Raw genomic sequence first — 12236 nt, 5'->3', positions numbered from 1 at the left:
GAGAGAGAGAGAGAGAGAGAGAGAGGAGGCTATTTTAGTGGCATTCTATTTAGACAAAATTTTAGGGTTCCGTCTCTCTCACGCGCGCTCCTGCAACTCTTCAAAAAAACAAAACATGATCTAATGATTAAAACAAAAATAAAGTACACTTACACGCCAACAGGCTTCTCTTCCCCGTTAAATCTAAGTGTCTCTGTGCTCTGCTACGAGCCGGTCTGCCTCATCTCCACTGAGTAGAACCTTCATCATCCTCTCCTCCTGAGCTGCTGCGCCATCTAAAAACCTCTCCAAGTATATGTTGTGTGTGTGTCCTGGGTCTAAGTTGGGGATTTTCAGCCTCTGTCACACTTTATAAGATTAATGAGCTGAGTGCTGTAAACAGTGATTTTTTTCTTCTTCTTCTTCTTCTTCTTCTGAGGAGCCATATTGTAAACGGTGCCGACCAGCTCCGTCCACCCTAACCGTCATAGCATCACCCAGAGGACCAAACAAAAAAACAAAACAAAAATGTCCGAGAGATGCTCTATTGTTTGTGCGTGTGTAACACCGGGTCCATGGGACGCGCCGAACCCCGCCGCCCACACAGCGCACATGGCGAGCGGCCGCCTCGTCGTCTCTCCTCCTCCCCGCACGTTACCCCCCGTTAAGACCAAACAATAGCAGCCGTCCTGTGATGCAGCCCCCGCGTTGCCACAGCATTTGGTGGAAAAAAATAATAATGCTGCTTCCCACTGCCATCGCCATCGCCGCCAGGGCCCGGACCCCCCCAACACCGCGATTGGCTGTTTCGCGTCACATGACCAGGAATTGGCTGCAATTTCGCCCCATAGTTGTTCAGTTTAGCCTACCCATGGTCCCCATACGCTAGTAATATCACCAATATACACAATTATTATATAGCCGCCGCGTTTACGCCATTGCGGTCGGGAGCCTAAATGCTCGTGCGCTTTTTCATTTTTTCCCCCCCGAAAGAAGCCATATTGTTTTGTGTGCGTGCGCGAGCGTGCGCGCTTATGTGTGTGTTTTTTTTTTTGTTTTTTTTTTATTTTGGGGAAGGGATTGTTTCGGGGGTCTCGCCGTTCTGAGGTCGAAGCCGGTTCGAGGGAGCTATGAATTTTGAATTTGAGAGGGAGATCGGTTTTATCAACAGCCAGCCGTCCCTAGCAGAGTGCCTGACGTCCTTCCCAGCCGTCCTGGAGTCATTTCAAACTTCATCAATCAAGGAGTCGACAGTAATTCCGCCTCCCTTCGAGCACACCATCCCCAGCCTCAGCCCCTGCACAGCCAGCCAGCCGAGACCGGCTGCTAGGAGCCAGCAGAACCGGAGGACCTCCGTCGCCAATGGCCTCCAGACGAACCACCGGGGCGCCCAGCAGCCCTGCCCGCCCGGCCAGACCCCTTCCCTGGCCGTGGCCGCCCCGGCCGGCCCGCTGGCCCACGAGTTCCCCTGGATGAAGGAGAAGAAGTCCGCAAAGAAGTGCCCGAAGCCTGGGAGCGGCTCCAGCGGCGGCGGATCCATCATCCCCCCTGCCTCGTCCTCCCCGTCGCCGACCGCCTCCGGGTACGCTTCGGCGGGCATCGAGTCACCCACAGGTCGGTATGCTGGGAAGCTGGAGCCAGTATGTGTGCGCGTGTGTGGTGGGAGCGTGAAGGGTGTGCAGCATAGTGCTTTCATTTTCGGTCTGCATCTTCATTTCACTTCAGAAACATCATTCATTACACACAGCATGGATTTGAGATGACATTGTCGTTTTCTTCCTCAGTGTGTGTGGGTGTGTGTGTGTGTGTGTGTGTGTGTGTGTGTTGTGCGGTGCTGTAATGCTGTGTCAACAGGGTGGCCATATCTGGACCACTGCATTATGCTGCAGTGCTTTGCACTCTCCCATCACGCATGTTAAACGTGCACCCATAACGTCTTATCTCTGTCACATCATTTCTGTCGAATTCTGCTTCCCGCTGAGCGCACGCGCCTCACACACCAGCTTCCGTTTCATTCTGCATCAGAGCACACATTTGCAAAATGCATATTGTCCACATAGAGTTAACAAATCGTGCGTAAAGACGCACAGAGGTGGGTATTTTCCCCCCTCTCTCTATCCACCCTGCAAAGGATTCCTGCTGCAGCCTGATTCATTCTGCTCGCGGGCTGCTGTGATTTCAGCAGCAGCGTCTGCCCTGGCATTATATATTCATAACACAACTGAGATGGTAGCCATATTGGATGGCGGTGTAGGAAAATATAATGGCGAGGCAGAGCGACGGGACAAAATATGTTGGGTGGGGGCTGCGGGTGGGAAGGGGGGGGGGGGGGGAGGTGTAAGCTACATCCTACACAGAATACAGGCTGCACACAATCTGATCTGCATGGGTTTAGCTCATTTCTGTCTTTTAAAAGTGACTTCCACAGGAATCACTGCATCTGTTACCCCCCCCCCCCTCTGATTCCTCCAAACACAAAATCCCACCCCCGTTCATTTTATTGGAATTTCTTTTCCCCCCCTTCGTGCTCCTTTCTCTCCCAATTTCCTGCTTTTAATTTTTTTTTCTTGATCTCATTCACAAAAACAACATTTGTGATTTGTTTTAGTTATGTTCCCGCCACATCGGGTTCACGTGGACATCCCCACATTTCCTCCCTGTGATTTATTTATTGCCCCCTCTCTCTGTGCACTTCTCTCAGCTCGTGCTGCAGCCGCCTCACAGCTGTACAGAAGAGAGAACCCCCTCTTTGACATTACGATCATCTGTCTTTATCTAACTTTTTATTATTATTATTATTTTTTACCAACCAACAAATTGGTCCGCTCTTACAGTTATGGCTTTGGCTGCTACTGTAAATGGGAGTAGTATTTTTTTTATGAGACTTTTTCATGTTTTATTATTTTTTATTACAGACAGAAGAGCCGAGGGGATTTCTGCTCGGTGCTGAAGCAGCTTATTTCTTGGCTGGAAACCCTGCACGCAATAAAAATATGCAGAGCTTTTACGGGGCTCTCCAGAAAATAGGCTGAAATTACAATTTGAAGTTTAAACGAAATATAAAATTAAAATAAAGAAAAAAAACGAGGATAGCTTTAAAAGATCACACACAATAAATCCTCCACGTAATTCCGTTTTATGTGTCTTCCGCAGACCCGAGCCAGGCGAGTCTGGATGGTGGAGGAGCCGGGTCCCGCCGGCTGCGCACCGCCTACACCAACACGCAGCTGCTGGAGCTGGAGAAGGAGTTCCACTTCAACAAGTACCTGTGCCGGCCCAGGAGGGTGGAGATCGCCGCCCTCTTGGATCTGACCGAGCGGCAGGTCAAAGTCTGGTTCCAGAACCGGCGGATGAAACACAAACGCCAGACGACGCACCACCGGGACGGCGGAGGCCACGAATCCGGCGAGTTCGAGCCGCTCGAAGGCGCCGACGCCTCGTCCCCGTACTCGAGCCAGCCGCTGGAAGCATCTGGCACCGGGGAGGCTGAGTCGGACGGCGAGGCGGGGAGCTGCAATCCATCTTCGGCCGCCTACGCCAATGACAGCGGGGACAATGCACAGCCCACGCCGGAGAAAGGAGGCCGACCGAGCCGCCCCGAACGCCCACCGCTGCCGGGGGCATCTGGCTCCTCCGACGCTGCCGCGGCTCGCCACTCTCCGCCGGCGTTCACCGCGACGAACTCCGCGGATATCCCGGGCCTGATGCAGCTCGGCGAGGCCGGGCTCGCAGCAGCGGAGGCGGCGTCCGACCCGTCGTTCTCCGAGCAGCGGGACTCCTCCGTCTCCTCGACCTCGTCCTCCGCCGCGGCCGCCGCCGCCGCCTCGACATCGCTCCCCGACCTGGCCTTCTTCGCCGGGGACGCCTGTCTGTCGCCCAGCCTGCAGAGCTCCCTGGACAGCCCGGTGGATTTCTCCGAGGAGGACTTCGACCTGTTCACGAGCACACTGTGCACCATAGACCTGCAGCACCTCAACTTCTGAGAAACATTAAAACTACAAAGAACTAAGGAGCGGACGGGAGAGCGTGGACGAGCAATCGAGCGGAGGAGACGGCACTGAAAGCTTCTCGGCAACATTCCTGAAACATTTCTGAATTCAAATTATGTTCCTTTTTAAAATCTATTTTTTTCGTCTTCTTGCTGGTTTTATTCTACGGCTGTAGCGTACCTAATTTAAGAGAGTTGCAGTTGATTTTATTTAATTTTCTTTTTAAATTTTAAACATCGAAGGGATTTTTTTTTTATTTTTGCGTTTCCACGATCGAAACTTTGTGGATTTTTTTCTCTCCCCTTGTTCAGGTATTTATTGGCATTCTTGTTTTTTTTTTGTCAAAAATGATTTACCCTCATCCGTGTGTGTGTGGATTCGTTTCATAGTACATTCTGGTGCAGCTTCATGGATCCTTAATAACTTCTCAGGAACTGCTCGCGGAGTCTAAAGGTGCAGATAGCTGGACTGCTTTTTAGAATAAAAACAATCCCAACTGAAGAATGAATTCTCTCTCTCTGACCGAAGACCAGAGAGAGAAGTCCTGCTGATGACCCGAGTTTTAGACCCTAGTTTATTTATTGAGATTCTTTAATAGTGAAAATCCAAATTATTTATTGTACATATATTTTCATAGTGGAATAATAATAATAAAAAAACACAAACATTTAAAATGTGGCCCATGTCATTTTGTTTTATGAATTCAAGAGGTGCTGAATAACCTATAATAATAATAATGATGTGGATAAATGCAGCATTTATATTTTTATGCAGTTCAAAATGAGAATTCAGTGCAATTTTTAATATGCTAAATATAATACAAAGTGAACATTTAGCAGCATATTAGACCATTTATTGTTTTCTTCATTATTATTTTGTTACTTATACGAGTGTAATATTTTTTATGTGCTATTTTATATAATATAAATAATTCCCATGCTATATTTATACATTGCAATTCATCATACGCCTATAATTCTTTTATAAATATTAAGGTTCAGATTGTCGTTTTACTAAACGATGTGTAATTGTGATCATATTTTAAACTTCTTAATATGTATTTTAATTCTAACTCATAATGTGGACTGAATGCAGATTCTTTGTAGGTGTTAATGCGTGGCTCCCTGTAGTTTTCCCACACTATAATCTACCACATAACTATATAGCCTGTTATATAGCCTGATGTATAGCCTGATATATAGCCTGGCATGGCCCAGTGTGCTTCAGCTGCTGTTTACACAGAGATAACCTCTAGGATGAGGTATTTTTCCAGAGCAGATAAAAACAGGAGAAACGGACTGAGGCCATGGCTGGGGTCATTGTTTTCCTCCATTAGCTTAGCTCAGCTGAGAAGGAGCTAGTGGTTAGCATAGCACACCAGAAGCAGCTTCCATAGCAGAGCAACACAATGCAGCCTTTCACGTAGACCGCGTGGGACCCCGTGCGCTGACCCCAGAGCAGCACAACTCAGCTCTACGTGCAGTTTAGGAGCATGGAAGCTAACTGTAGCTCGGCGGTTGCCGAGTCTCTCCCACCATTAAGCTGCCAGGGGGACCATGGAGCGACCCATGAGTTAGCATGGCTGCCATTAGTGTGTGTGTGTGTGTGTGTGTGTGTGTGTGTGTGTGATGCTAACTAGCTGCTCCTCCTCCCACAGAGTCAAAATGGCGCTGAAGACAAAGCAGGATGTGAACAATGAGCAGTGGCAGCCATTACAGGATGACTGGCTCAGTGTGACAGGCATGGTGTGTGTGTGTGTGTGTGTGTGTGTGTGTGTGATTGTAATAGGGAGAGTCAAAAAGAAAGAAAGATGCTTTTTCTTTTAGGCTACAGATGCATAGGTTTATGGCTGATCGTTAAATAACAATAATAACAATAAATATAATATAACAACAATAATAACAATATCAGCAATAATAATAATAATTTCAGGATATACAAAATTTGATTATAATATCTAATTTTCAAAAATTGATATTTGCAATTTACAAACATACTGAATCAGGAACATTGACTTGGTGGATATTGGCAACTCAACCAGTTAACAGCATGTGTTGATGCATGAATATTGTCAATATGACATCATAATAATGCATGTCTATTGTGAAACAAGTCTGAGAAAATACTTCCCGACCATTAACAATCACAACAGTAACCCACAAATATATTCTAACAGGGATAAACCATCTTCTTTTTTCTCTTTACTACACATATGTGGTGCATTCACCATGGCATTAAAAAATAAATAAATGTGAAGCTAAATGTGGAATTCATAAACTGCAAACAAAACTGAGGAGTAAGCCCAACCCCAGACTGAAGAGGCTTAACTCCCATTAGTGCTCTCTGCTTTTCTTCTCAACCACAAGCAGAAAGCATTCCTCACTTCTTGATCTGGGCCTCATTCAAACAATACATATCTTGGTATTTCTATCGGATCCTTAAACTGTGGCAAAGCATGCAATAGCATCATTCAGAGAGCCATTCACTGAAGTCTGACTGATGATTACACACTAGTGTTTGATCAGTGTCAGGAAGGCAGCCAGGTCGACATCGCTCCCTTTGTGTGGTAATGACAAAACCTACAAAACTCATCTGAGGTCCATGCAAGCGAGCACAAGTTTTAAACTCCTTGTATGTGTGCAACATACTTTTGCAATTAAACGGTTCTGATTCTGATTCTGATGGAGTTCCCATGGGAGCCAATAGGCACCAATGATAATAATAACAACAAGCAATTGTAAAGTGCTTTAGATGAATAGAACAAATTTATGAATCAACTATAAAAAAAGTAGCTAATGCAGTAAAAGACACAATAAACACAAAATAAAATGAAATTAAAATCTTTGAGAATAAAAAGTCTATTTAAAAACATGTATTCAAAGAAAAGTGTATACAAGCAAGTGTGTCTTATTAAGAAGGGATTCCAAAGAAGATCTGGTTCACTTCATTTTCGTGAACTGATCTGCTTCGGGTTCCTGCAGAAAAGCCACCATCACCTTCAATCTAGTCCTCCAGACCTCGAAAAGTGCAGAGTTGGATTTATTCGGGGTCCCTGGCATGTACGCTTTAGTGTGTTTGGTAGAATGAACTAAAACTGCATGTTTTCCCTGATTCTGAGTCAGTCTGGCGGTAGGGTTTTGCACTAACTGAAGACAGTTCTGGTTAGCTGAGGCAGCTATACAGTGAGACAGGATGTGACAAATGCACATATAAGAGTTTGCAGGTTCCTGAAAGACTGAATCTTTGATACTTTGGTTTAACGCAAATTAATAAGGATGGTTACTGTAGTGTCATGCTTTGCTGTAAATTATAAATCCGGTATAGGGGGTCAAGTCGCAGGATACAAAAAGAATCAGAGAATGTGTGTACAACAATTAAAATCAAGGTTTTGTCCGTGTTCAAGGTGAATCGGTGGCAACATGTTGGCAAAAAACAGCAGTGGCCCCTGAATAGAACCATGGGGAACTCCACTGCTCTAAGGCACCCTCTGATGAACTTGAATCCACAAAAAGGGCCAGAGGAAGTGTAAACATACGCATTTATTACTGACCTATCCAGTAATATGAGTATTACTTCTTGAACCTGTCACTTCAGCATCAGTTTGTCACATAGGTGTGGTTCCAGAAGTGTTTGAGATGCATTAACATTTGCAAAAACACTCGATGCTAAGCTAAGCTAACCAGCTACAGGCGTAGCTATACAAAATATTAGGAAAACAATATTTAGGTCATAGTTTTAGAGACATTTAAGTATTTAGGTAAGTCATTTTTTACACCTGACATAATAACCAACGTCTTATTTGGATCAGAAAAAAACACCACATTACTGTTAATTGAGATGTAAATGCATGCCGAACACGCATTTGCATTGCGACATTGGATTGGCCCGACCACAGCTGCAGTTGGTCTGCGTTGCACTGTGATTGGCTCTCGGCCAGTAGTAAATGACATCTGTGCAATTCTTATAAAACAATAATTGCCAACGAGCCGAAAGGTGTGCCTTCCCTTCAGCGATGCTAATAATGACGCTTCGTCAATCGGCGCTTACATCAAGTGGGCGTCTTACACAGATACACACTTTTCATCACAACATTCCTTGTGTTTCCACAAGTTTCTTTTGGTATGGCTCAGGGTTGGTAGCCCCGACACCAATAAACCTTTGGACCTTGTCTCCTATAGGATGAACGCACTTCATCAGCTTCTGCTTCGGCGTGGAACGCATATTTTTTGATATCTCATATCATACATCTGGTCAGATAGAGCCAGTACGCAGAGGAGGCACTTTTAATGGCAGGCGAGTATTGTATTAAGAGAGAATTAAAGCAAAACTATCCTTTAAAAAAAGATTAAAACATGCAAATGAAGATCCACACAACTACATTAACGCTATACAAAGCATTGTGAAATATGGCAGTGGGTTTGCAGACTGAAGAGTGGGACTGAAACACAGCCTCTCTCTCCTGTAACCATCCATCTAAGTGTATCTTGTAGACAAAGAGATTACAGCAGAGTACATCTCTATGCTGGGAGACATATCTCACCCTCTGAGTGCCTGTATGTGTGTGTGTGTGTGTGTGTGTGTGTGTGTGTGTGTGTGTGTGTTTGTGTTCCAGTAATCTCTCTCTCTCCTGGCTGTCACCGCCTGTCGGCCTGCTGCCATGCTGTAATATGCGGACTGCTCCTTTATCTCTTGCATCACCGTCACCATCACTGTTATGATTTCTGCCTCCTCTGTGTGTGTGTGTGTGTGTGTGTGTGTGTGTGTGTGTGTGTGAGTATGATATTGCATAACTCAGGCGTGATAGATCACCCACTTAGCAGCTCTGGTGAAATATGTGAGCAGTGGATTTTTTTATCATCCCGCAACGTCAAGAGGAAACTTTACCCCCCAGACACGCAGTCGGCCCGCCGCTCTGCCGCTGCGCTGACTTCACACAGACTGCGAGTCAAAAGGGGGACGACTTAGATCAGGGAAGAACTGTCACTTCACACTCTGTTCTGCCGCAGCCTTCAAAATAGTATGAAGCCATAACAAGAACTTTTTTTTTTGCCTTGCCCAATTTTGATGTAAAATCCATTTCCTAATAACTCCCTAACATTTACCGCTGCAAAATTGATGAAATATTTAACAGAAAACCTTTTTTTTATTGACTTACTAACATTTATGATTGAAGACATGTTATAAAGTATGAAATCCGTGAGTAATTGTTAATGTGTTGCCAACATTTATACCTGCATTATTACACAATACACTGCTTCTTTTTCATAACCTGGCAACCCAAAAGTTAATGGCAGAATAGTCACAGAGTGAAATCTATTGGTTTCATGTACATAGACGGAGATTGTCAGTTTGTTTCTGTGTCGCTCTGCTCGAAAACAATGCCAATGGAGAGTCAGTTAGAGTCCTTTTTTTCGTGTTGAACACACAAATGAAATGCATCCGCCTGACTATGAAACAGTCAGGGCAAATGACGTAGATTTATGGGACGAGTAGTTCCATCGAGTTAGTCTTGTACAATAGTTTTCATGTCTCATTTGCCGTATCAGATAAAAGCATTCGTAACAATTCATCTGTAACTATCTAAAGATGACCTGTCCTTTGACCTCCAAGTTACTGTTGTGAAAAGTGCAATCTATAGATCTCCCCAAATAACTGCGATCTATAAGTGTAACTTTAACGTATACAGCCTAGCACTGTACGTTCAAAATAGTCTCTGAGAGACATCACAAAGAGAACTATGGCACCACTATACAATAAGGCACTTTTCATAAGAGGCTGATTTGTAAATTAGAACATTTTTTGCATTACCCAATTTTGAAATTTCTAGCTCTAAAAAATAACAACTTTGTAACGGTGATGCAAAATTGATACAAATATTTAACAGAAAAGCATTAAGTTGTCTTACAAACATTTATAATAAAATACTTGCTATAAATCCATGATATTTATAACCGCACTATTACATTATAGACTGATTATTTTTCACAACCTGGCAACCCAAAAGTTGTCATTCTGTAACGTTTATAATCCAGCCCAGTATTAGGTTGTAAAAGTTGTCACCAAATGAAATCCGTTTGGTTTCGTGTAGATGGACGTGAATTGTCTGTTTTCCACGTGACTATGCAACAGCCAGAGCAAATGACATAGTAAATAATATCCAAAAAGACGCATTATGGCTGGCTGGAGGGGAAGTGGATGGTCCAACAAACACAGGCCTTTCAACCAGAGATCCAGTGTTCGACACCGCGCTGTGGTTTTCATGCTTAAACCTGACTGTACATAGCTATCTTAAGCTCAAAACCTAACTTAAGTGGTTTTGTTGCCTAAACCTGACTTTCATTTTTAAAGTAGTGTTGTCCCGAAGAAAAAAAGGTATTCCGAGCAACACAAATAATACAGTACATACATACAATACTTCTATAACTTGTATCAGTTGTTTTGGGACCTGAACAATTTGTCAAGGGTTAGCCTAAACAGAGCCTCTCCTTAAACCTGAGCCCAAATGAGCGCCTGGTGTGAGAGGGATCAGGTTTAAAGAGAGCACTTTGACGGTCAGGGCAGGGTCATGGCTGGGACAACAGTCAACCACGTTTCACGCTTGTGCATGCTGTGTGTGCGTGTCTGTCACATGCATATGCGCGCGGAGGCGACCATTTCCATACTTCTCTGTTTATTCTGTGTGTGTGAACGGTGCGTTTAATAGCATTAACTAAGCTAAGTTAGCATCCGTTTCTGTAAGGGGAGCTCAGAGTCAGATGATCAATGCTTCCGCCTCTGAGGGCCCCCATCAATTCACAGTTTAGGTGTGTGAGAAAGAGGAGGCTGCATGGTTGTCCGCATGCAAACACACACACACACACACACACACACACACACACACACACACACACACACACACACACAACTGTGTATTGAGTTGTCAGGTAGGAGCCTCGGAGGAGACACACTAAACACAAATCACTCTGTGAATGTATGTGTGTTGGTGCAACCCCCTTGCAGTCTCTCTCTAATAGGTCAATAAAGAGCCATTCCACAGGATTTACTGGTATTTACCAAGGGACCGACACGGACAATTGTCGGTCAATCCAACTGCACCAATTAACAGCCAGTAAATAGACTGCTGAGTGGTCGTCTCAGATCACTAACCAGCAGCCATGTTATTTAAGCTAACCACTGACATCATTAAAACTGTCCAGCCGATGAGTTACATGTCAGTATGTGTGACTTCACGTTTACTCCCCTCAGGTTTTTTCCATCGGTCCAAACCAGGCGAAACCTCCGGGTCTGAAGCCAACGTGGAAGTGTCTTAAACTTGCATTCTCTCTAGTGGCCATCAGGGGGCGACTCCTCTGGTTGTATAGAAGTCTATGAGAAAATGACTCTACTTCTCTCTTGATTTATTCCCTCAGTAAACATTGTAAACATGAGTTTATGGTCTCAATCTCTAGTTTACAGTCTTCTTCAAAACAGCATGATGTTCATTTATGAAATTATGATCCATTTAGAGTCAAACAGACCATAAAGCAGGGTATGCTTTAGGGCGGGGCTTACTGTGATTGACAGGTCTTTACCACAGCGTTGTCTGTGTTTTCTTGGAACAACTTCAACCCTTTCACTGTCTGTGTTTAGTTCATGAAGGTTAATTGTTCACTCAGCTCCACCCTCTCTAGATGTGTCACTTCTGGTTGCAAGAAACCAAGATGGCAACGGACAAAAACCAAGATGGCGACGGACAAATGGCTGAACTCAAGGCTTCAAAACCATCTGGAAGCATCGAGTGCTCCGACCAACAAAAGTTTGTCGTTTGGTATCTGCAGCCGAAACAACTGCTGACGTGACGTTTGCAGACAAAATGGGACTCCTCATTGATGAAGGGATGTCATATGAACACAGCTCGCTGGTTAGGAGAGTCCAGAGGTCAGTGGAGTGTTCAGTGTTTCTCCAAATGTTGGATTGGTCAAACTTCACCATGTCAAGAGCTGTAACTGATCTTCATTATTGTTTAATTTGCTGATTATTATCTCTGCCAATAAATGAATCATCTGGTCTTTAATATGTCAGTTAAAGAACATGAATCATCATGAACCAGACTAGCCCATGTTCATATTTAAATTCCTTTTCCAACATATGATAAGAAAAGCAGCAAGTATTCATTTTTGAGAAGCTGGAATGAAGTGAATTTTTTTATTTTCTCTGTCGGTTGTTTGATTGATTATTTGTGTTGAGTGTTTCACCTGCAGTCAGTCAGAGCCGGGTCATTGAGATAAT

At 44.3% G+C, this 12236-nt stretch overlaps 1 protein-coding gene across 1 annotated transcript; it reads left to right on the top strand.

The window, feature by feature from the left end:
- On the top strand, positions 1-4618 carry hoxb2a (homeobox B2a). The gene is made up of 2 exons (XM_068731499.1): positions 1-1593; positions 3133-4618. Exons 1-2 carry the CDS (start codon positions 1110-1112, stop codon positions 3960-3962), a joined length of 1314 nt encoding a protein of 437 aa, XP_068587600.1. The 5' UTR covers positions 1-1109; the 3' UTR covers positions 3963-4618.
- Positions 4619-12236: the final 7618 nt, after the last annotated feature.

Source organism: Cebidichthys violaceus, unplaced genomic scaffold (genome assembly GCF_023349555.1).
Source record: "Cebidichthys violaceus isolate CVI_PGR_0920_01 unplaced genomic scaffold, fCebVio1.0.p SCAF_52, whole genome shotgun sequence".
NCBI lineage: Eukaryota > Metazoa > Chordata > Actinopteri > Perciformes > Stichaeidae > Cebidichthys > Cebidichthys violaceus.
Note: the sequence above shows the minus strand (reverse complement) of the source record. Positions and strands in the feature narration are given on the sequence as shown.